Source organism: Mus pahari, chromosome 16 (genome assembly GCF_900095145.1).
Source record: "Mus pahari chromosome 16, PAHARI_EIJ_v1.1, whole genome shotgun sequence".
NCBI classification, from domain to species: domain Eukaryota; kingdom Metazoa; phylum Chordata; class Mammalia; order Rodentia; family Muridae; genus Mus; species Mus pahari.
In genome coordinates this window covers 18,137,006-18,162,878 of record NC_034605.1, presented here as the reverse complement: position 1 = coordinate 18,162,878, position 25,873 = coordinate 18,137,006, and the positions used below count along the sequence as shown (strand labels likewise).

Below are 25,873 nucleotides of genomic sequence, written 5' to 3'. Positions count from 1 at the left end.
ATGCAGTCTCTCATTGGCCTTTATGTTATTATATATGCAAAACTCTAGCTCATTAGCCACTTTTAAAAAGTATGATGTTACATTGCACTAGAAATATGAAAAGAAATGACACCAGTACCTAACAAAGCTGAGTAACAAATTAAACAGACCTATTGGTGTAGCCAGAGTAAGTATCAAGTGTCATGTAATTTTTTTAATGAAATAATTCTTTAAATCATAAAACTAATAATTTCTGTATTATATTGTTATGTTTTAGGTATTTATTAGTAGCTCTCCTTTACATCCCTACACCTAAACAACAATACAAATTTAGGTTAAATAAGAGGAAGATAGATTGACAATCAAGCTTCTAAATTTTGAAACACATTATTAAAATACATGTTTAAGGGGAGGAAAGATACAGACTTTGTCGTCAATTTTTTTTTCAAAGACATGATATCGTGCTTTGAAGGTTTCCATGAGTTCTTGGTTCAAATAACTACTAATCTGCCTATACGACTTAACATAATCTTGTAAGTAGTTTCTTCAGGCATTTGCTCAAAGGTGTTGAAATCATTTTCTTCCTTGGATGAAAAGCCACACATTCCCCATACTGCCTCCTATATCACTTAGTTTTTCCCCAGCATGCTGATCTCCCTGGCATCCACAGACAGTGTACCCAGTGCAGAATGGCACTGACTGTGAATAGCAAGCTGCCCAAACCTGTTGCCTTACCCAGAGCTCTCTATGATTGCTAGCCTATCAGAAACCTGCCACTTGGACCTGGCTGTGTAGACCTAATGTGATGCAATTTCCAAATACATTGGATAATATTATGAAACTAAACTATCAGATGGTCCACTGCAAGCTTGAACATGCAATTAATGGGAGTATTAGATGCCGGCAGGAAAAGCATGACTCAAGGAAGGAAAAGCCCATGAGCAACCAGACATTACTCAGGCCAAGAGAGTCTTACCAATAGCAGTTTAATGGGCTTTTAGGAACTCAAAGAGCTAATTAAATTTTGCCAGAAAATGTTTAATCTCACAAGTAATCAAGTAGATGAAATGATAATGCATTTCTATTTTAAGTTTATTTTCAGCCATCTCCAACTAATAGCATTGATTTGGGTTCTATGAGGTGGTGGGAATCTGACATTGCGTGTTTCTTGAAGTACAAAATGCTGTTTGGAAAGAGATCTGGCCACAGGAAGAGGGGATCCCAGAACTGCTCATGTTGTCTAGCCAGTGGGAGAATATGGCAATGACCATTTCTTCTACACCAAGGAATCCTTCTCCGTCAGTTAGGTGTAAGTTTGGTTATAACAAATATCAAAATGGCAGTAGGAAGCAACCTAGATACTATCTGCAAAGAAAGCTGTAAAATGCTTGGCCAGCTAGACATTATGATCCCACATAAACCTGAAATTCTAGTATTAAGTATGAAAAACAGAGTGTGTGTTATACAGGTATCTAGAAACTTTATTGCGTTATACATTTACACTTAAACAGCTGTTTGTAAGGTTTTTCACTTTTAAAAAATAGTGCCAATGTTACAAGAATATTTATAAAGCATAAATCCATGCAGCTTTATAAAATAGAGAATCCTAAAACAAAATAAATAGGTTTGTTTTAATTAATTATATTTACCTATGTTTTATCATTCATTAATAAATAATATTTATCATATACTTATAACATAAGTATATAATATTGATATATGTGAACATAATTGTATATTTTATAAAAATATTTATATGAATAAAATAATTTAAAGACACAACCTGCCAAAATATTTAACTAAGAATAAACAGCATTGTATTAAACAGTGAGCTGCAAACACAAGTCACCATCAGGTAACATAGGGGGCTTGAAGAATTTTTCTACTGCAGAGTTAACTGTCAGAAAGCAAGAGGGTCACATGATGATTTGGTCCTCATAGTATGACCATCACTGGCATTTCCTGAACACTTAATTGAACTCTAACTATTTTTGCTTGCTCAGCCAACATCATATACAGCAATGTTATTGTGAGTTCTATGTACATATGAAGAGTCTGGGATACAAGAAAGTTAAGTGACTTGTTCATTGTCTTACACACTATAAATCAAAGACTGCCAGCAGGATTCCCCCAAGCCATATCTTTTTCTGTTTATCCTCTATAGATACAGATCTATATCTATAACTATACAAAAATTTTATCACTGACAAATATAGGAATTTAAAATTTTGCTTTCATGTATTGTCCTCTCAGTCTTTTTTTCATTATCACGATATTAATTGCAGTAAAACATGTGATAGAAAACTACAAAGAAATAAAACTACCTAAAATCTTAGAACTACAGATTTAAAAGTAATAACATCCAGTGAGGTAGATAGATGCCAAGTAATGGATTTATTTAACGTGAGTACAGAAATACTAAAGCCCACACAAGTTTTCGTGACATAGGTTTTGAAGGACAGACTGGTTCAGGGGGCCCACCTAAGCCGTCCTTGTCAAGCATTGCATGCTGGCTCCTGAGAGAAGTCAGCCACAGCAGCAGGAGAGATCCCCTTCAACTATGGCTGCTTCATCCTAGAGTACCCTAATGACTCGGCTTCATTTTATTTTTGTTTTTCAGCTGAAACTAAGATCTGCTTCAAATACTACCACGGAGTAAGTGGGGCCCTGCGAGCTACAACCCCCAGTGTCACTGTCAAGAACTCAGCAGCCCCTGTAAGTCTCTGCTCTTCCTCCTGCTCAGACCCAACTCACAGTTATTTGCTTTCCAGCAACAGTTATCACTGTTTTTTCCTGGGTGTGCTTACACAATTACACACGTGCATACATCTGCAATTACTCACACCTACACTTATGTGAAGATACATTGATAGATGAATTAAGAGTACACGCACACGAACATGCACGCGCGCACACACACACACACACATACCTCTGACTAGTGATAAAGAAAGACACCAGAAGCTGTCCTTTTCAGAGTGCAAGCAACCTGAATGTTAGAGACATGCCAAGTGTCTGGATTTCCCTCATTAAAATGTTTCCGTGGGGATATACTTAGTAGCACTGTATGAGACTTTCTTTAAGAAACATGTTTATAATAAGTGATTCTGGATATTTATATTTTTGATGTTTTAGTTTCTTTTTAAACTTAAAAGTAAACTAATTAATTAGAATGCATTGCCTCCGATTCAGCTTAGTTATAGGAAATGATAGACCTAGAAGAGAGAGCCTCACTTTCTACTCTTTGGGTAAATGCAGACTCTACCTAACAACTAAACCCAAACAGTGTACCCCCAAGCCAAATTACTAGCAAATCACAGACCCACGATTCAGCTTTGTTTAGGTTTTTTTGTGTGTGTATTTTGGTTTTGACATGCTTATTGTTGATTATATTCTTTTGAGACATGGTCTCAGCATGTAGCCCAGGCTGTCCTGGAACGAACTATTCAAGTTGAATTAACATAGATCATTCTTCCTATGCCTCCCAAGTGCTGAGATCACTGAAGTGTGCCATCAAGTCCAGGATTTAAGTCACACCCTTTGTTCTCTACTATGTGGTTCTATTCAGTACTACAAGAGTAGACTTTATCTTTTCTTTAACTTTCCCCTAGTCTTTATCTTTGTATTGTTTCTCATTTTTCTTATTACTCCTTCCAGAGATTCATAAAACTTGTTTTGATCATATTTATCAATTTTTGCAACTTTTCCCATATCCATCCTCCTTTTCTACCAACCCAACTTTATAACTTTATATCATATTTATTCTTTTAAGATTATTTATATTTTGTTGGTTTCGTTGTTGTTGTATTGGGGGTTGCTTTGTTTGTTTGTTTGTTTGTTTGTTGAGGCAGGGTTCCTCTATGTTTCCCCAGCTGTCCTTGAGCCTTATAGATCACTCACACAGTGAATTCTGGAATTAAAAGCATGCACTACCATACCCAGCTTAATAGCAATTTTTTGCAGTCTAAATATTTTTGGATGTGTAGTTTTGCACTGTAGAGTGGTCCACTTACTAGGGACTACATTCTTAGAGGAAACTAACTCTTGCTCTTCTAGTAGCTAACAAATGCCAAGAGCTCTGTAGCTCGGGATGAAATTCATGCCCAGCTCCTCATGCCATCCTAGGATTTGGTCTGACTTGGGCCTGCGTAGGTGTTAAATATTCTATCACAACCATAGGGAGCTCACATGTGCAGTTGCCCTGCCATGTCCAGAAGACATTGTTTCTTTATAGTCATCCTACTGCCTCAGGTTCCTACTCATTTTACCCCTCTTCTGCAATTCCACAGTGACATCTGACCTTTCCACAGTGAGCTGTGGTAGCATGCTCTCTTTTAAGTGTGAGAATGCTGTGCTCTCTTATTCTCTGCACCTTAACCAGTTGTGGGGTCACCGTGTTAATCACCTTCTCCTATAAATACAAGCTTCTCAGAAGAATGAGAGATGTGTTGACTATGGGTGTAAAAAAAAAAGTCAGTTTAATACTGTGCACATTTAGGAGAATGATAGTAGTAGAGTTCTCCTAAGACCTATGACTTGTCTGGTCATGGGTTCTTAGCCTGATAATAAAATGCCATGTGTGGGCTGAGTCCTGTGGAATGGGTCTAAAATGCAATCAAAAAGTGGCTGGTTTGCCCCATAATGGTCATGCCACTATTAAACAAGTGGGTGTATCTTCCTGGACCAGTCACTGTTATAATTTTCATGTTGCATAGCTGTGTAAAACTGATGATTAATTTCCTCCCCTAGTAGCTTTCATAATACCTTACAGTACATTGAAAGCTAGCTGGCTGGTAAGGTTACGTTTAAGACCAATAGCAAAAGAAATACCTTGAAAGGATACTCTCCAACCAGTTGAGCTGTCTGCAGCCTGTGCCGTGTGGTACAGGTTTCAGTCTTTTGAGAATCGTGGGGTTTTGGTGATGCAGCTATCGTGGCATCACCCATATTCCTATTGGTAAACTCCCCCATTAAAAAACACTTACGGATTCACCAAATTGGACTTTGGTGGTATCTGCACTTTGGTCTCTCATCAATTCTATCTCCCAATGAATGCTGTCACAAAACAGTATGAGAGCCCAGTCCTGAGCTGATGTGATGCTGAGACTAGAGAGTGGCTCTGGGCTCTCACCACCACATTAAAACTAAGTGTATAGGGCCAGTGTAAGTTCTGGAAAGGGACTTTTGTACAAACTGTATTTTAATACAGTTTGTTTTAGGGTGGCTATGCTATTGTTGCCCTTATTTCTTGATAGAATGAAACAGTTTTCAAGGTTGTTTCTCTTGTACTTCTCTATTTGATTTCTATCACATTAAGGCAGACCAAAAAAAATTTAAGTAAATGCTTTTCCTTCTCAATTGACTACAGCTTTAAGATATTATAATTTTTTAAAACTAGTAGTTTTTTGAACATATGGTGTTTTAATAGAAATTCAACCTAGCTTTAATTTTGTAACACAAGTCATTTATTGGTAAAAATCCAGTGAACATCTAAATTAATGTAAGCTTTTATAATCTAATCTGGGAACTTAAGCACACTGCTTCAAAGAGAAAATGTAATTAAATTTGCTTGAATGCATTTTAAATTCTATTTTCTCACTGATTATTGCTAGTAGTACAATAATTTATTTAGGGAAGATTACACCTATATCATGCCCAAAATACCATTGAGTTATTTTAAGAACTACAATAAACCTGTAGTTCTTTAGAAAGAAAGACAAGATGTCCAATGTTCCTTTGATAGAACCAAAACTTTAATGTAAATAGTAATAAATTCTAAATACTTACAGTTCTCTTTTTCATCCCCTTATCTTTCGCATTAGCAGCTATTGTGGTTCTTGTATAAAACGAGGTTGTAATTTATTCTTGATGTTCTGAGGCTCTCATTTATTTGGCGGTCCTAAGCACAGATAAGAACCTATTATGGTAAGATGTTATAGACTCTAATGTAAATGTAAATTAAATGTAAGTCCTGTAATTGAGAACTCATAGTTACTGTAGCATATAGTATAATACTATCTGAAGCCCACATGACTGGAGCATGAAGCCTTTTGTGCTAGTGTGTAAGGGAAGGTGTGACAAAAAAAAAAAAAAAACAGTAACTGTTGGCTTCTAGAGGAGGTGGCATGCAAGCTAAAACCAGCAGTATGGATGAACCTCTAGCCTGGAGGAAAAGCAATGCAAGGCTGGGCAGACGGACATGGTGGACAGAAACACAGGGTCTGCAGTGACACACACACACACACACAGTATGGAGGGACATCTAAGTTGTGCTAGGCCTGAAGAACACACAACTGGTTTTACCATATCTCTTGCTGCACATCTTTATAATATATTTGTTAGTTTATTGATAGCACATGTAATAAGCTTTCTATTTCTTTCTATTCTCTATCAAAAATAATTCTTGAAGCTGAGTTTCCCTTTTCAGCATCCTTGCCTGGTCACATTTTTTTCTAGTGCATCCCAGTGTCTCTTAATAAGCTCATGGTATGCCTTATGATCTCTCATTCTATTTCAAAGGACAGACATCCATCTAGCTATACAATTTCCCCAACACAGTATATAATAATCTTTCTGCAGCCTGCTCCATTGTCCACTGAAAGCTTCCTGAATTCTTTATCAAGGATATGCCCTGATGGAAGATTTTCATCCTGACCTCCCCCATTCTGTGGAGGCATTGGTAGGACCTACTGGCCCTGAGCAGACGCACTTTCTCCACACTGCCTTGTGATTTTCTCTTGGAGTGGAGATTCGGTTTTAGACTGGTCTTGGCATACATCATATCAACAAGACCCTTCAAAACTCCTAGCACAGCTTCCTACAGCTGTCTTATAAGACACCATCAGCTACATCCCTAGTCATGCCAATTCCTGGATGCCACAGGCTCTGAACAACTCCAACAATCTTGAGAGGTAATACCCATGAAGCTGGGAAAAGGCCACCAGAGTGAAAGGCAGGAAGATGACATTTTATTGCTACTTGGTTTGGGACCACAAATTTTGAGGCAGAATATCTCCCAGATTCACAGTTTCTATAGTGTAATAATGTATTTCTTATATTGTCTTTAACAGTAAAACTTCATGACAATGCTTTCAAAATTGCTTTATGATGGACTAGTCTTACCTTTATTCCAGATGGCCATTGTTTATTTCATAGCCTCTATTTTCTGGCCTTTTTAATGAGAACTTAAAAGAGAACAGAACAGGATCATTTTGAAATGTCTTTTTTTGAGTAGTGTTTTTTTTCATCCCATGAGCCAAAGAAGACTTAGGGAGACTGGGATGGCAAGAATCCCAAAATGTCACATTTTTCTCAACTGTAGTTATTTTTGGTTGTTATTGTTGATGATGATAATGGTGATGATGATGATGATGATGATGATGATGATGATATCATTTCCCCTTTAGTTATGCTTATAGAGAATTGCCTTCATAAACAGGAAGACTTAGAACATGTCCAGAGTCATTTCCACAAATCTTAATTTATTTATCCAGGTTTTATGATCTTCTCATAATCACAGCATCACATCCACATTCTCAAACATGTCCTTTCATCCAATCCTGATCTAGAAACCTAGCTTCCTTCCATTTGGAGAAATTGGTATAAAGTTTAAGTTTTGGAGGCTTTTTGACTTGGATGTTACTAGTAGCAACATGTTTTTTTTTATTGCTGTATCAAAATGACTGAGACTTAGAACTTAAAAATAGTTTTGATTTACAGTCTTTATTCTATGGTTGGCAGTCTCAGTGTCTGGGGGCCTAGGTGAGGCAGAATGTCACTGCACAAGAGCACACTTTGCCCATATCATAATGACTGGGAAGAAAACAGCGAAAGAGAATAGGTTTGCATCTCAGTAGCAAATTCAAGGGCTTTCCCTAATAACCTAACATCTTTCTACCAGGCCCATCACCTAAAGCTCTCACCATTTCCCAATAGTCACATGTAGTGAGGATCAAGACCTTAGCTATAGGGGCCATTCTTGAACACTCAAGACTGTAACACAAACGAGGATCACAAACTGTAACACAAACCATAGGAGTCTTCTTTAAAAAATTATTTTTTTAAAACAGACTTTTTTGTTCTATCTGTGCTCAGAAGATGTCAACTAGACATTTCTCTCTTCATTGAATGTGTTAAATTTATTTTGTGTGTTTGTGCATTCATGTTATCCTCTAGGTGTGCATGAGAGCCAGAGGTCAAAGTCAGATGTTGTTCCTCAGGAGCAACCCACTTTATTTTTAAAGACAGACACTTGCTGAGACCTGAAGATTGCAGTTTGAACCCTCTGACCAGCAAGTTTGAGAGATCTGTCTCTGCCTCCCCAGGGCTGGGAATACGACTGCCTGCCACCCTGTCTGGTCTTTTATACACGTGTGCATGTTTGTGCTTGAATGCTGGTCTTTATGTTTCCATAGCAAGCATTTCTGTGTCTGACCCATTGCCCAAGCCTGTTAGAATTGTTTTGTGAATTAATTTTATTTTTCCATTCCCCCTGACACATCCACAACTTATATGTGCAGTGTGTCTTTAATAATAACCTAAATAAACACAAAAAGGAAATTTCATCCATAATCCTGAGACAAAAGTTATTTTCTTACCTATCCCCTAATGTTATGAGAATTCGTTTCTAAATGAAATGATCCCGGCCATACCAGGATAGCAAGTTCTGAAGTAATCATATACTATTCTTGTTTTTAATTTCAATCTCTTACACCTCTTTCTGCTAGCCTTTCTCAGATGACAACTTTACAACACATTTTTATTTGAAGCAGACATAACTCAAACTCTAGAGATAAAAAAAATAAAGTCCAGACTTGAGTCCTTGCGCTAAAGTCACATTCATGACTTACTAACAAGCAAAGATCAATGCAGCCCAAATACTTACTAGAAGATCCTAGAATTGTTTTCTAATGTAATATTTATGAGACTCTCTGACTTTAAATTCTGTCTCTATCCCTCAAAGTCAAGGGTAGAAAGGGGAAGCAGTTTCTATGAGGGACACTAAGAGATGGATAAATGTTCTTCCAACTGAGAGCGCAAAGGTAGGTTTTTCATCTGCTCCCAATATTTCAGCAAAGGCCAAATCTTATCCTTCTATTTATTTTTAACATGTTATAAAAAAAGAACTTTCAAGTAAGTAAAAATACACACATCAAAAATAAACAAGTCCAAAATCCGTACAACTTAGATAACTTATATACAGTTAGAATTGCTGTTGATAATAGATGCTGTGAAACTTCACATTAAATTTTATACTTTACACTTTCAGTATCAAATATATTTTATGCACTTCTCCATCACCAAAAGAAATCCATAACAATTAGACCTAGAAAACAATTAGTTTCATATCTTCTTTCATGTCCAAAGCTCATTAGCTGCATTCGGCCTTTCCTCTCGCCCTAGTCAGCTTCGCTGGTCCTCTTTTCTTCATGTATATTGTATCAACATTTACATATATGCAAATTTATGACCTAATTCTGCATATGAGAGAGAGCATGTGGTTTATTCCTTTCTGACATTGTATAACCCTGATGAAATATTATACATTCTAACTCCATCTACTTTTCTGCAATTTTTTGTCTTCATTTTCCTTTAGAGCTGAATTTCATCTAGTTCCAATAAAAGTATTTATTTACCAATAAAAGTATTTATTTGTTTATACATTTTACTTATACATTTTAAAATTATAACATAGAGTGGAAAAAAGTAAGTTTCTTGGTTTTTTAAATAACCTTCATGTTGCTCATTGAAATTCAGGGATAATAAGTTGATTATCAGAAATTTCAAAATTCTTATTATTTTAAAGGTATTTTTAATAAACTTTATGTTTTATTATTTAGATAGCTATACCTTATGTTTAAAGAATCAAGCATATTGAGTTTACTAGCTCTTACAAAAAACTTTAGATTACAGGACTATTTACACAATATGTAACTTAATCTGATTTCCCCTAAGTTTTATCATGGAATCTCATTTAGAAATTGCCAACCAAGTTCTTTCTAATGGTTAGGATTTTCTTTATATTGTTTTGTTTTATCCATTGAAATAATATTTTTCTTTTAGACAAACATATTTGTTAATCTCTGTCATGTTTTAATGTTGAAAATTTTATTTTTTATTAGATATTTTCTTCATTTACAATTCAAATGCTATCCTGAAAGTTCCCTGTAAACTCCCCCTTCTCTGCTCCCCAACCAACCCACACCCGCTTCCTGGCCTTGGTATTCCTCTGTACTGGGGAATATAATCTTTGTAAGATCAAGGGCCTCTCCTCCCAATGATGGCCAACTAGGCCATCTTCTGCTACATATGCAGCTAGAGACACGAACTCAGGGGGTACTGGTTAGTTCATATTACTATTCCTCCTATAGGGTTACAAACCCCTTCAGCTCCTTGGGTACTTTCTCTAGCTCCTCCATTGGGGGCCATGTGTTCCATCCAATAGATGACTCTGAGTATCCACTTCTGTATTTGCCAGGCACTGGCATAGCCTCACAAGAGTCAGCTATATCAGGGTCCTCAATGACTCTTTTATAATGGATGCAAACTCACAAATAGTTAAAGATATAAACCTGCAGACTTTGAACAAAGTCCAAGTGATGTAACTTCATCTATATGACTTTGAATAAATTACTTAAAAGTTTCTGATCCAGCCGGGCTTGGTGGCGCACGCCTTTAATCCCAGCACTTGGGAGGCAGAGGCAGGCAGATTTCTGAGTTCGAGGCCAGCCTGGTCTACAGAGTTCCAGGACAGCCAGGGCTACACAGAGAAACCCTGTCTCGAAAAAACAAAAAAAAAAAAAAAAAAAGTTTCTGATCCTGTGAAATGGCAAAAAATAATATTGTTTCATCGGATTTTTTTAAATTTTTATTTATTTTTTGTTTTTTGTTTTGTCCAGACAGGGTTTCTCTGTATAGCCCTGGCTATCCTGAAACTCACTTTGTAGACCAGGCTGGCCTCGAACTCAGAAACCCACCTGCCTCTGCCTCTGGAGTGCTGGGATTAAAGGCGTGCGCCACCACGCACGACAGATTGTTTTTGTTTTTATTTTTTTAATTTAATCTCCAGAAGCCTCAGTATGGGCCCTGGGGCATATTTTCTAAAAAGAACATTCAAGAATTGTTTTCTAATTGCTTGAGAATAACTATTATTGCTATTACTGTAAACATATTTCCTCAGATGATTTCCGAACAAACAGGATATGCCAGGGCTGCAGTCGTATGCCTGCAAACCCAGTGTTAGCTAAGGGGCAGGGTCAATATTGTAAGGTCAACTTGGGCAACACAGCAAGAGACCTTGCCTCAAAGATACCAGAAGAGAAGAAAATTATTCCATTTGTCTGAGTAGTTATTATATAAACATCTGCACACTTTCCTAGCATGCTGATGAGTCACATTACCTCTTGTTTACAAACTGTTGCCAGTTATCTAAGACAAAAAGCTTATGAGACAGCATTTCGCGATAGTTAAATTTCACAGTTGAAATCATTGTAAGAGTCAGAGATAGGTTTTCAGAACCATGCTGATTTTTTTAATTTATAATTCCTCATCTTTGTAACTCAGAAAAATTAGATTCCACCATTAATTCAGAAAAATAAAACTCAACTGGTAATGAAACACACACACATACACACACACACACACACACAAATACATTACAATAGATACATATTTGCCATTGAGGCAATTGTGACTCTTAATCAGTTTTTATTTAGTGTATCTCCTTCATTCATTTGTCCTTCATTATTCAGCCCCATGACAAATCACAGATACATATATGCCTGTTTAGTAATGGTGTGAACCTCCAAGTAATTTTAACTTTTGTATCATGTCACATATACCTTGAAGTCCCAATGACTTCCTTTATTATTGAATTCACATTAGTTATGGTCCATTCCAAGGCCTATTAGAAGGACCAGAGGACTCTCATTTTCCCCTGGGCCTTGCCTGACTAAGGGGGAAGGAGTGAAACATCGCATGTCCTCTTTTATCCTTTTACCCTTATTGGTGCCAGGATAAAAGTCTTTCAAGCTTTGTTGACCATCCAGAAGGACATCTTTGTACTTTTAATTTGTATAAAATTTAGGCAAAACTTAAACAAAAGAACCCAATTTTAAGTAAGTCTTGGTTTTATTAGGACTCAGTTTCCTCAAGTAGTGAAAAATTCAACAAAGTTAGCAAAAGCTTAAGAAATTAGCTTGATTAGACATACAACAACAACATTTAAGTCAATTTTTGTTACCATTAATAAATCATTATAACCTTAGGGATTCTAAAAATCTTTAATTATTAAACATTGATTTTCCTTAAGTCTCATCATCTGTAAACCTTGTATAACTTATGTAAACCTTTCTGACTTTGCTTTCAGCATTTCTGATTTTGTTTTCATTGTGCATGAATGCATGCATGTGTGTGTGCATGTGTGTGTGTATGCGCGCGCACACACACGTGTGTGCACATGTACATATAGACACATTCATCTTTAGGACAGTACTTATTTTATCATAAAAATCTATCTTCATCTAGAATATTTTTAACCCCCTTCTTCCCTTTCTCTTTGTACTTTTAGAGATTTAAATGGCTACTGAGTGGGTTATCCCACCTTGAACAAAAGCCATTCTATCTCATAGATGGCCAGAATTATCTTAACATTATAATTTCCTGAATTCCCCTTTGAATATTTCCTAAACCCTGCATTCTAAGGCACAAGAAGCTCGGTCTGCTCACCACACATTTTCTCCTATTAAAAGACAGCACTTGCATCCAAGAAAGGGAAAGAGGAGGGATTACACGCATCCCATCCTTCGTCAAGTCGGTACACCGCATTGTCTTAGTGTTCTATCACTGCGAGGAGGCACCAATACATCAGCACCTCTTATAAAAGAAAGTGTTACCTGGGCCTTGCTTACATTCAGAGGTTTAGCTCATTACGGTCATTTCAGGAAGCATGCAGCACCCCGGCAGCCATGGTGCTGCAGAGGAAGCTGAGAGTTCTACATCCAGACAATCAGGCAGCAGGAAGGGAGAAACAGTGGACCTGGCTTGAGTATTTGAAATCCAAATCCCATCCCCAGTAACACACTTCCTCCAACCAATACATACATACTCTGACAAGAGCACACCTTCTAATAGTGCCACTCCCTGGTAACCAAGCATTCAAATCTATGAGGGTCATTCTTATTTGAACAAGCACAAGTATCCATAAACAGGCTAAGCAGACAATTAACTGAAGATTGCGATCTGAGTTCAATTAAACATAGTGTTTTATATCTCAACTGTCCCCCTGATTGCCCCTCAAAAGCAACCCAGAGTGACATACTTTTATTGTCTATATTAAGCTTGTTTAGTAGAGTTTTCTGACTTGCCCATAAACCGAAATCTTCCCCCAAGGAGCAGAATTTCCCACAAGCCACAGACGGGAGAGGAGAGGAATTTGGTTAGAGAACAGACACAGTGAGATAGCATAGGATGCTGACCAGCTTGCTGCAGATGTTCCCTGTTAGCGTCTCAGTGCCCCTTGCTATGGTGTAGTATCTCTTTTGATGTCGCTTTTCCTTGCCTTTCATTTTTTTTTCCTTCCTTTTACAGATTTTTAAAGGTATTGGCTCTGAAGAGACTGCGCAAAGTCAAGGAAGCAGGAGGCTCATCAGCTTCTCCCTCTCAGGTACACGTTGCTCACCTACAAGCCTTATGAAGTGCATTCGTTTCTTTCTGTTGGTGCTGTAAAACACCATAAGTGACAGCCAAAGGAGAAAGTGTTTCTTTTGGTTAGCAGTTCTAGAAAGCTGTGAGTCAGTCATGGCAGGGTGCAGGCATGACAGCAAACAGCGAGCATGGAGAGAGGATGGAGAAACAGAGAGAACTCATCACCAGCCATGAGCAGGAAACACAGGAGAATTGAAAGACAGACAAAATATTTAAATTCTCAAGCCCACCCCATGCAGCAGATTCCCTCCAGCCGGGCTGTACCTCACTCTAACCTCTCCAGACAGCACCACCAATAAGGAACCAAGTGTTCAAATGCCTCAGTCTATGCGGGACATTTCTCATGCAAACCACCATGTGCACTGAACCTGAATGTCGACCACTTTTACTTGACTCTAACTAATATACTTCAATCTCTTTGTGTCTCATTTCCCTCACCTGTGGAATAAAAATGAAAATAAAAAAGTTTCTGGTCGATTGCCTTTGAATAAGTAAAAATCGTGGAAATTCTGTCAGTAATAAAGTAGCAGTGTTTTGGCACTGTGTGAAAGGAAGTTCAGGACAGTCACATTATTAGAGCCCTCTGCAGGCTGTGCAGGCAGCACAAGTCGGAGAGTGTTCTTCAAGAAGCTCCACTGAGCAGAGATGCTCCTCTTCAGGCAGCTGTTTTCTGCTTCCATGATCTCTGGTGAGGAGCTTGCGGGTCAGTTATGTTTCTGCTGTGCAGGACTTGCAGTGTCGTTTAACTTCCTAAGACTCTCTTCCTCCTCCCTCAGTGAGGAAATGTTTCAACTTGGAGGAAATTGATGAATAGCAAAGAGGATGTTACTTTTGCATTTTCATGACTCTAAGGTGGTTCTCTAGTTTATTGACAATAAACAAAGTAAAGAGTTACAGGAAATCTTGGCATTTTTTTTGTAGAACTCTTCTGTAAACTGAAAATTATTTTGTCATTAGAAGTGTGAAAGAACACTGAGCTGCTCTGAGTAAAATAATACATAAAATCTAGAATTTCACATAATACATCTTAACTAAGTTACCTTCAAAAGAACACCATTGCATAAAACCCAAATTCTACTGACCACAAGTGGAAAACTGTGACCTTAGCTTATCAAATTACTTCTCCATATCAAATGCGTCTCATGAGATCAGAGGTCTCAGGAGACTTTGGGGGAAATAAATTACCACCTGTTGTGGTTTTATAGGTTGAAGCATGTCTAATAAAGCAAATTAATGTTTAATAGTGAATCCCAGATACTATCATGTATCACTTTAGATGGGATGAAAAAAGAGAGGAGAAGAAAAAATTTTAATAGTTTTTTTTAAACCAGGATAAAAATGTGCAACTCTTGGGTTTCCATTTTCATGTCCCATTGAAATTCTTAAGAAGTAACAATAGCTATACTGATTTCCTCCCCCCCCCCTTTTAGTATAGAATAGAGATTATTTAGGGCATGGGGAGGAGAGTTAAGAAAATAATAGAGTTAGAGAATGGCAGAGAGAAGCAGAGAGTAGAGAAGTGGGGACTGGCCACGGCCATGTGGAGAGAGGGGGGAAGGGGATGGGGCGAGAGGGGGGCAAGAGGCAAGGGAGAGTCAAGAGAGGCAGAGAGACAAGAGATGCTATACTGATTTTCAAAAACAGGAGTAACAAGAAATGTCACACAAGAATTTGCCAGAAACCAAAAGTAATTTTCTATGACCAAAGCTCCAGTGGTATCTTGAGGTTCAGGAAGGGTATGACAGGAGAAAAGACAACAGTTTCTGTTCCTTGGTCCCCATTTTGTCTCTGCCATTCAGACAATGGCTCTTAGACATACCAGGAAAATTTTTCTATACCTCAACATGACTCAAAATCAGTTAATAAGGTCTTCTGAGTTAATTCATCTCTTGGTGCCCATGATACAAAATTTTATTATTCCAAGATGACAATTTCCAGCATTGAAATGTAACTGGGGCCATAAACATGGCAACTGAAAAAGGAAGCCTGGAAAAGTAGCATATTAATAATATTTGAAATTAGCATATACCCACATTCATTTAATTCACTATCTCTATGTTTGATAAAAATAAATATTGTTCCAGGAAGAAGACTCAGTGGGTATCAGTGTCTGATACCAGGCCTACTGAGGTCAAAGTCTAGGATCTGCATAACAGAAACAGAAAACCAATTCCTACAAGTTTTTCTCTGACAAACATCCATGTGCCATCTTGTCACACACACACACACACACACACACACACACACACAAAGAAAGAAAAAAAAAGAAAGAAAATGTAAGGAAAAGTAAATATCAATGGAAATATTAAAACATGCTCCATGCCTCAAAGATAAAAGGAAAAATCACATAGTCCATAATTCAAGGTGATGGTTAGTTTATGTCTACTTGATCTAAACTAAAATCTCCTTGGAAAAGGGAACCTCAATCAAAGAACTGCCTTCATAAGACTGACCTATGGCTGTGCTGCAAAACAATCTTTTTTTATTTGCTGAGAGATGCCACGCAAGTGGGCTTAGGCTAAGAAACCAAGCAGAGCAAGCAATAGTTAACAGGCCAACAGGTAGCTTTCCTCCATGCTCCCTGCCTCTGCTACTACTTGAGTTCCTGCCTTGACTTCCTTCAGTAATTGACTGTGTTCAGGATATGTAAGCCCGGTAAACCCTTTCCTCACCATGTTGGGTTTGGTTCATGTTTTAAAATTGCAACAGAAAAGCAGCAAGGACCCTAAGCAAAGCCCTCAAATATCACAAAGCCGACAAGACAGGAATCAGCTGTGAGAATAAAACAAGTGACAAGGATTCTAACAGTGACCAGCCGGACGACCAAACTGGAAATTGACAAACCGGGACTACAAGACATTTCATGAAGAAGTAATGAAAAATTTAACCTGAAGGATTTGTAGAAAAAAAAAAAGAGTAAGAACAATAGAAGAGCATATATTTGAAATAGACCCCCTTTCTACAACATGGAATTGTGCATACTCAAGTATCTTCAGTAAGACTGTTCAATTGTCGAGGTCTCCTCGTCCTAACACCATAGTTTCTTGTAACTCTCATCAGTGAGGAGTGCCTACCTCTACACAGGGTGTGTTTACTCTTCTTCTGTAGTTCTCTGCTCTTTCAACCCTTTTTTTTTTCTGTCTATCTTTACACAGTGAAAGCTACACTTACTGTAAGAAGACTGCCCTTCGTTTTCTTATGTCTTGACCTTGCAAAAAAAAAAAACTTTCTATCTTTGATCTAACATGTCTTCCATTAGTTTTCTTCCATGTCCACTATCATCCTCTTACCCATTTCCATCCCCTTAATCTGTTTGTGGAGCACTAAAAATCCAGTCCAGTAAGGACCAATGGTCCTCTCAGGAAAAGAAATATGTCCACAGTACCATTTGAATTGGCAATGTACAGAAGAGTTATTTTGAGATCATGGGGTTCTAGAAGGATAAGAGTTCATTATGACAGGAAGGAATGTCTGTAGATGGCTGGGTCAGAAAACTGGACAATAATATCTTCAACTGTACACTTCAAGCAACGAGTGGACTGCAAGTAGAGTGAGGCTACAAACTCTCAAACCTATCCTTAATGACATCAAAACCTTCCCAAACAGTGTCACCAACTGAGGATGAAGTTTAAATATCTAAAACTATGGGTGTGGGGGGGCATTTCTCATTTAAACCATCACGATGTGTTTTGGATCATTTGTTCTTGCATAGGACCTGTAGATACTCAACCTCATTAAAACATACTTAAGTAAAATATCATTTATTTTATAGATTTCCAGGCCATGGGATTGAAGAAAGGGATGTTTTTCAACCCTGACCCTTATCTGAAGATTTCCATTCAACCTGGGAAGCATAGCATCTTCCCGGCCCTCCCTCATCATGGACAGGAAAGGAGATCCACGATCATAGGCAACACTGTAAACCCCATCTGGCAGGCAGAGGTGAGTGGTAGGGAATGGGGATTCTGAAAGGAAGATAAGAATCAAAATAAAAGACTGTGATAAGCCCATCTCTCTGCTCCTCTTGTTGTGGAGCACAGATTTGGTTCTAGAGCTCCTGGCCATGAGATTCAGGCCTTAGCAGGGAATTATGTCCTCTAAGGCCTCCAACTCTATCCAGGGTCTGGGATTATTGTCCCAGGCACATCAAGTAAGGCATTGTCACAGTTACTCTGAATATAATGGGAGAATGCCTACCCTCCAGCCCAAAATTCAATCCAAGCATCTAGAAATTTAAAACAAACACAAAAGAAAAGGAAAAAAGAAAATCTTTATTTAATTGTTTAGTCATAATGCATGACTGTGGTTGTGGTCAATGCTTAACAGAGACCAGCCTTGATCTGAGCATTCCACAATTTATACAGGGTCTTATAATCTTACATAAGTTATCATCTGCAGGTGATTTTTCAGGTTCTGTCAAATGGTACATTTTTTGAGCAATTATCAATTAGGACTTTGTTTCCAGCTAACAAGATCTTCTCATATAAATAAAAATAATTGCAATGTTGTTTAAGATTTCAGTGTTATGTAAACAAGACTGCATAATTTTACTTTTGAGGACAAGTCATCTACGTCAAAATTGGATGTCAAATACTGGAGAGGGCTGCTTTGATTTTTTTAGATTCTTTGCGCATTTAAAACATGACATCATATGTCCTGGTTTTCTACAGATAAAAACAGCCATTTTTAGGTGAACTTTGACTTACACAGTGGAATAATGGAACAACTGAATTTCACCGTAAGTGCCCTTGCTTTGTAGCCAAATATCTGACAAGAAACAATTTAAGGAACTCTTTATATTGCCTCACTGAGAACATAGTCTGTCATAGTAGGCAAGGCATGGCAGAGGGAAAGGACTAAGGGTTTTGCACACAGCTCATTACATCTCTGAGGGTTAGGAAGCCAAGATCACATGCTGAAACATGGCTAGTTTTAACACTCTAGCTCTGTCCTTATGTCGCTACACCTGCCTCTAAGATTCCATGTAAAGAAATTTCCACAACTTCCCAAACAAAGCCACTGGATGAAGATAAATATGAAGTATACAAACCCGTGAAACTGTGGGGCATGTTACACTTTAAAACCATAGCACATGGAGCTGGGCCTGTGCCACAGCTATCCATACACAGATTCCACCAGGAGAGAGCTGGTGTCCCTGGAGTGCTGACATACCTGAAAGAATGGGTGAGAGCACTATATCTGCTCAAATTCCTGGCCCAAGAGGGAGTATCCCATAGCTATCAGGACACAGGAAACAAGGAACAGATAGGGACAGGATCCTTCTACTTTACCTCTGCACCCCAGAGCTAACACAGTGCCACAGTTATCCATATCCAAATTCCACCCAGAGATAACTGGTCTCCCAGGTGTGCTGACACACAGGCTTACAGGAAGGACAAGACACAGTCAGAGACAGCAAGACCAGCTGACACCACAGACAACCAGATGATGAGAAGCAAGGTCAAGAACATAAGCAACAGAAACTAAGGCTACTTGGCATCATCAGAATCTAGTTCTCCCAGCACAGCAACTCCTGGATACCCCAAACACACTGGAAAAGCAAGACTCTGATTTAAAAATCACATTTCATGATGATGATAGAGGACTTTAAGAAGGAAATAAATAATTCCCATAAAGAAATCCATGAGAGCACAGGAAAACAAGTGGAAGCCCTTAAAGAGGAAATGAAAAATCCCTTAAAGAATTACAGGAAAATACAAACAAATAAGTGAAGCAATTGAATAAAACCATGCAGGATCTAAAAATGGAAATAGAAATAATAAAGAAATCAGAAAGGGAGACAATCCTGGAGAGAGAAAACCTAGGAAAGAGATCAGGTGTCATAAATGTATGCACCACCAACAGAATACAAGAGATAGAAGAGAGAATCTCAGGTGCAGAACGTACCACAGAAAACATTGACAAACCACTCAAACAAAATGCAAAATGCAAAAAGCTCCTAACCCAAAATATCCACAAAATCCAGGACACAATGAGAAGACCAAACCTAAGGATAATGGTTATAGAAGAGAGTGAAGATTCACAACTTTAAGGTCAAGATAAATACCTTCAACAAAATTATAGAAGAAAACCTCCTTAACCTAAAGACAGAGATACCCATAAACATACAAGAAACCTACAGAACTCAAAAGGGATTGGATCAGGAAAGAAATTCCTCTTGTCACATAATAATCAAAACATCAAATGCACAAAACAGACAGAATATTAAAAGCAGTAATGGAAAAGGTAAAGTAACATACAAAGGCAGACCTATCAGAATTATACCAGACCTCTCACCAGAGACTATGACAGCTAGAAGATCCTAGGCAGATGTCATACAGACCCAAAGATAACAGAAATGGCAGCGTAGGCTACTATACCCAGCAAAATTCTCAATTACCAAAGATGGAGAAACCAAGATAATACATGACAAAGCCAAATTTACACAATATCTTTCCACAAATTCAGCCCTACAAAGGATAATAGATGGAAAACACCAACACAAGAAGGGAAACTACACCTTAGAAAAACCAAGAAAGTAATCTTCTTTCAATAAATCCAAAAAAAGATAACCCACAAAAATAATTCCACCTCGAACAACAAAANTAACAGGAAGCAACAATCACTGTTCCTTAATAGTTCTAAACATCAATGGACTCAACTCCCCCAATAAAAAGACAGACTAATAGACTAGATATGTAAAAAGGACCCAGCATTTGCTGCATAGAGGGAACACACCTCAGTGGCAAAGACAGACACTACCTCAGCTTTAAAGGCTGCAAAAAAATTTCCAAGAAAATGATCCCAAGAAACAAGCTGGAGTAGCCATTCTAATATTAACTAAAATTGATTTTCAACCAAAATTTATCAAAAAAGATAAGGAAGGACACTTCATACCCATCAAAGGAAAAATCTACCAAGAAGAACTCTCAATTCTGAACATCTATCCTCCAAATTCAAGGACAACCATATTCATAAAAGAAACTTTACTAAAGCTCAAAGCACACATTGCACCTCACAGAATGCTAGTGGGAGACTTCAACATCCTACTCTCTTCCATGGAAAAAAATGGAAACAGAAACTAAACAGATACAGTGAAACCAAGTTACAAACCAAGAGAATTTAATAGATATCTATAGAATATTTTATCCTAAAACAAAAGAATATACCTTCTTGTCAGCATTTCATGGTACCTTCTCCAAAACTGACCATATAATAGGTGACAAAACAGGCCTCAACAGATACAAGAAGATTGAAATAATCCCATACATCCTATCAGATCACCACAAACTAAGGCTGGTCTTCAATAACAACAAAAACAACAGAAAGCTCAACTATACATGGAAGCTAAACAACACTCTACTTAATGATAACTTGGTCAAAGAAGAAATAAAGAAATTAAAGACTTTTAAAAACTTAATAAGAATTAAGGCACAACATACACAAACTTACGGGACACAATGAAAGCACTGCTAATAGGGAAGCGCAGATCTCTGAGTACCTCCATAAAGAAACTGGAGAGAGCATACACTAGCAGCTTGAAAGCACACCTGTATGCTCTAGAACAACAAAAAGCAAATACACCCAAGAGGAGTAGACAGCAGGAAATAATCAAACTCAGGGCTGAAATCAACAAAGTAGAAACAAATAGAATTATACAAAAAATCAACAAAACCAGGAGCTGGTTCTTTGAGAAAATAAAAAAGACAGATAAACTCTTAGCCAGAGTAACCAGAGGACACAGAGACAATATCCAAATTAACAAAAGCAGAGATTAAAAAGGAGACATAACAACAGACACCAAGAAAGTTCAAAAAACATCACATTCTGCTACAAAAGCATATACTCAACAAAACTGGAAAACCTGGATGAAATGGACAATTTTCTAAATAGATACCAGGTACCAAAGTTAAATCAGGATCAGAAATACTATTGGAACAGTCCCATAACCCCTAAAGTAATAGAAACAGTAATTAAAGTTCTCTCAACCAAAGGACCAGATGGGTTTAGTGCAGAATTACATCAGACCTTCAAAGAAGAACTAATACCAATACCCTTTAAACTATTCCACAAAGTAGAAACAGAAGTATCATTACCCAATTTGTTTCATGAAGCCACAATTACACTGATAGCTAAACCACACAAAGACTCAACAAAGAAGGAGAAATTCAGACCAATGTCCCTTATCAATATCGATGCAAAATTATTCAGTAAAACTCTTGCAAACCGAAACCAAGAACACATCAAAATGATCATTCACCATGATCAAGTAGGCTTCATCCCAGGGATGCAGGGATGGATCAATATAGGGAAATCCATCAATGAAATCCACTACACAGGTGCAACAACAATATGAACTAACCAGTACACCCTGAGCTCGTGTCTCTAGCTGCATATGTAGGAGAAGATGGCCTAATTGGCCATCATTGGGAAGAGAGGCCCCTTAGTCTTATAAACTTTATATGCCCCAGCACAGGGGAAGGCCAGGGCCAAGTAGTGGGAGTGGGTAGGTAGGGAAGCAGGGGCGGGGCGGGGTATAGGGAACTTTCGGGATAGCATTTGAAATGTAAATAAAGAAAATAATAATTAAAAAAAGAAATTATGGACAGAGGAAAAAATAAAAAAGAATATTCTGGTATACACAAAAAAAGAAAGAAAAAATACTGTTAAAAAAAAGAAGAAATCCACTACACAAACAAACTCAAAGAAAAAAAATCACATGATCATCTCATTAGATGCTAAGAAAGCATGTGACAAAATTCAACAAAATGTTTAAAGTCTTAGAAAGATCAGGAATTCAAGGCCCAAACATAAACATAGTAAAAGCATTATACTGCAAACCAGTAGCCAAATAAAACTAAATGGAGAGAACACTGAAGCAATCGCACTAAAATCCGGGACTAGACAAGGATGTCCACTCTCTCCCTATCAGTTCAATGTAGTACTTGAAGTTCTAGCCAGAGCAATTAGACAACAAAAGGAGGTCAAAAATGGATATAAATGGTAAAGAAAGAAGTCAAAATATCACTATTTGCAGATGATATGACAGTATACTTAAGTAACCCCAAAAATTCCAACAGAGAACTCCTAAAACTGATAAACAACTTCAGCAATGTGAATGAATATAAAATTAATTCAAACAAATCAGAAGACTTCCTCTACTTAAAGGATAAATGGGATGAAAAAGAAATTAGGGAAAGGACACCCTTCACAATAGTCATAAATAATATAAAATATCTTGGTGTCATTCTAACCAAACAAGTTGAAGAATCTCACAAGGAGGAAGGACAATCTGTCAAGGCCATATCCAGAGGTTAGGCATGGCCTGCCGGTTAAGATATTGGGGTCACCCACCCAGCTCCAAAATTTTAACCCAGAATTGCTCCTTTCTAAAGGAAACACAGGGACAAAGAGTATAACAGAGAGTGAAGGAAAGGCCATCCAGAGACTGCCCCACCTGGGGATCCATCCCACATGCAGACACCAAACCTAGACACTTTTGCTGATGCCAAGAAATGCTTGCAAACAGGAGCCTGATATAGCTGTCTCCTGAGAGGCTCTGCCAGATCCTGACCTATACAGATTCGGATGCTTGCATCCAACCATTAAACTGAGAACAAGGACTATGAATGTATCCTGGGAGCATGTATCCTTGTTATATTTTGGAGCATCTTTTGGGTATATGCCAGGAGTGATATAGTTGGATCCTCAGGTAGTACTATGTCCAGTTTTCTGAGGAACCACCAGACTGATTTCCAGAGTGGATGTACCAGCTTGCAATCCCACCGACAATGGAGGAGTGTTACTCTTTCTCCACATCTACACCATCATCTGCTGTCGCCTGAGTTTTTGAGTTTAGCCATTCTGTCTGGTATGAAGTGGAATCTCAGGGTTGTTATGATTTGCATTTCCCTGATGACTAAGGATGTTGAACATTTCTTTAGGTGCTTCTCAGCTGTTCAATTTTTCTCAGTTGAAAATTCTTTGTTTAGCTCTTTACCCCATTTTTAAAGCAGTTATTTGAGTCTCTGGAATAAACTTCTTGAGTTCTTTGTATATGTTGATTGTTATCCCTCTATCGGATGTAGGATTGGTAAAGATCTTTTCCCAGTTGTTGGTTGCTGTTATGTCCTATTGACAGTGTTCTTAGCCTTATAGAAGCTTTTCAATTTTATGAGGTTCCATCTGTCAATTGTTGATCTTGGTGTTCTGTTTGGGAAATAATCTTGTAAAATAGCTTGTGATATTTGGAAGATTTCATGAGACTACTCAGAATAGTAATGATCAATAAAACAGGTGATTTATAAGTGATGTCTGAGGGTTTAACCATATGTGACAAATTCCTGGCATTGGAAGGTTTACATGGTGGCATAAGCTGTCTAGATGGGGCATTATCTCCCCTATTATTTAGTAGTGACTTCATTTATATTCTTTTCATATGTATATATATATACATATATACATATATATATGTGTGTATGTATACATACATATATACATATATATGTGTGTGTATGTATACATACATATATACATATATATCTGTATGTATACATACATATATACATATATATATGTATATATATATATACACACAGATAGATAGATAGATAGATAGATAGATAGATAGATAGATAGATAGATAGATAGATAGATAGATAGATCAAGCTTCTGTGGTAATAGGATTTCATGTGGCTTTTCAAGTAGCCTTTAGTGATATTTGTCCATCCCCATATTCCCTCCTTCTTGTCCATTTCTTTCCTATTTATCATCATATTCTAGTTTCCTCTGTCTGTTGCTATTATTCCTCTTATGGGGTTGCAATTTACTTTAGCTTCTTCAGTCCTTCCCCTAGCTCTTCCATTGGGGTCCCCAGGCTTAGCCCAATGGTTGGCTGTGAGTATATGCATCTGTATGAGTCAGGTGCTGGTAAAACCTCTCAGGAAACAGCCATATCCTACTACTGTCACCAAGTGCTTCTTGGCATCAGAAATAGTGATGGGATTTTGTGTCTACAGGTGGGATGAATCCCTAGGTGGGGCAGTCTCTTGATAGACTGTTCTTTGACCTCTGTTCCATTCTTGTCCCTATCTTTTCTTTGGACAGGAACATTTCTGGGTTAAAAATTTTGAGATGTGTGGGTGGCCCCTTCCCTCAAATGGAGACCATGCCTATCTACTAGAGGTAGTCTCTACAGGTTGTTTCTCCCCTTTTTGGTGAATTTCAGCTAAAGGCATCACCATTAGGTCCTGAAAGCCTCTTGCTTCTCTGGTGTCTGGGACTTTCTAGTGGCTACCCCAGTTCCCCATCCCCTATGGCTACATGTTTCTATTCAATTTCCCGACACTCTGGACTTCTCTCCTGTCCCTTCCAAAACCTGTTCCTGACCCCTTTTTTCCCTTTCCTTCCTCTCTCTGCCCCAGGTCCTTCCATCCCTCTACCTCCTGTGATTATTTTGCTCCCCATTCTATATAGGATTGAAGCAAATACACTATTGGTCTTCCTTCTTCTTAAACTGCATATAGTTTATGGGCTGAATTATGGGTATTCTGAGCTTTGGGGCTAAAATCCACTTATCAGTGAGGACATACTTGAGAGTGGATAACTTCAATATCTTGTTCTCATATCTCAATGACGTCACAATGGTGTCTAGCTTTCATTTGTGGTGGTCAGATAGAATCTGGTGTGTTATTTCAATTTTCTTGTAACTGTTGAGATTTGCTTTGTGTCCAAGTAATTGGACAGTTTTAGAGAAAGTTCCATGAGCTGCTGAGAAGAAGGTACATTCTTCATTTGGGTGAAATGTTCTGTAAGTCCATTTAGTTTATGATGTCATTTAGCTCCCATATTTCTCTGGTTAGTTTTTGTCTGGATTACCAGTCTATCAATGGGAATAAGATTGAAGTTATCCACTCTCAGTGTGTGAGGGACAATATGTGATTTTTACCTGTAGTATATGTTTCTTTATTAAACTTGGGCATCTTTATATTTGGTGCACAGGTATTAAGAATTGCATGTCCTCTTGATAGATTGTTTTCCTTTGATGAATATGTAGTATCCATCCCTATATTTTTTTCAATTTTTTACTAGATATTTTCTTCATTTACATTTCAAATGCTATCCTGAGGGTCCCCTATACCCCCACCGCCCTGCTCCCCTACCCACCCACTCCTACTTCTTGGCCCTGGCA

General features: G+C 37.8%; 1 protein-coding gene across 8 annotated transcripts in view; it reads left to right on the top strand.

Annotated features, from left to right (window-relative positions):
• Hecw1 (HECT, C2 and WW domain containing E3 ubiquitin protein ligase 1) overlaps positions 1-25,873 on the top strand; it is a 261,545-nt gene that overhangs the window by 141,819 nt on the left and 93,853 nt on the right. For all 8 annotated transcript variants that reach the window (XM_021215544.2, XM_029547490.1, XM_029547495.1 and 5 more), the window contains 3 exons: positions 2,600-2,694; positions 13,567-13,642; positions 17,456-17,625. In XM_021215544.2, the coding sequence (XP_021071203.1) occupies positions 2,600-2,694; positions 13,567-13,642; positions 17,456-17,625 (341 nt within the window). The remainder of the gene's footprint in view (positions 1-2,599; positions 2,695-13,566; positions 13,643-17,455; positions 17,626-25,873) is intronic.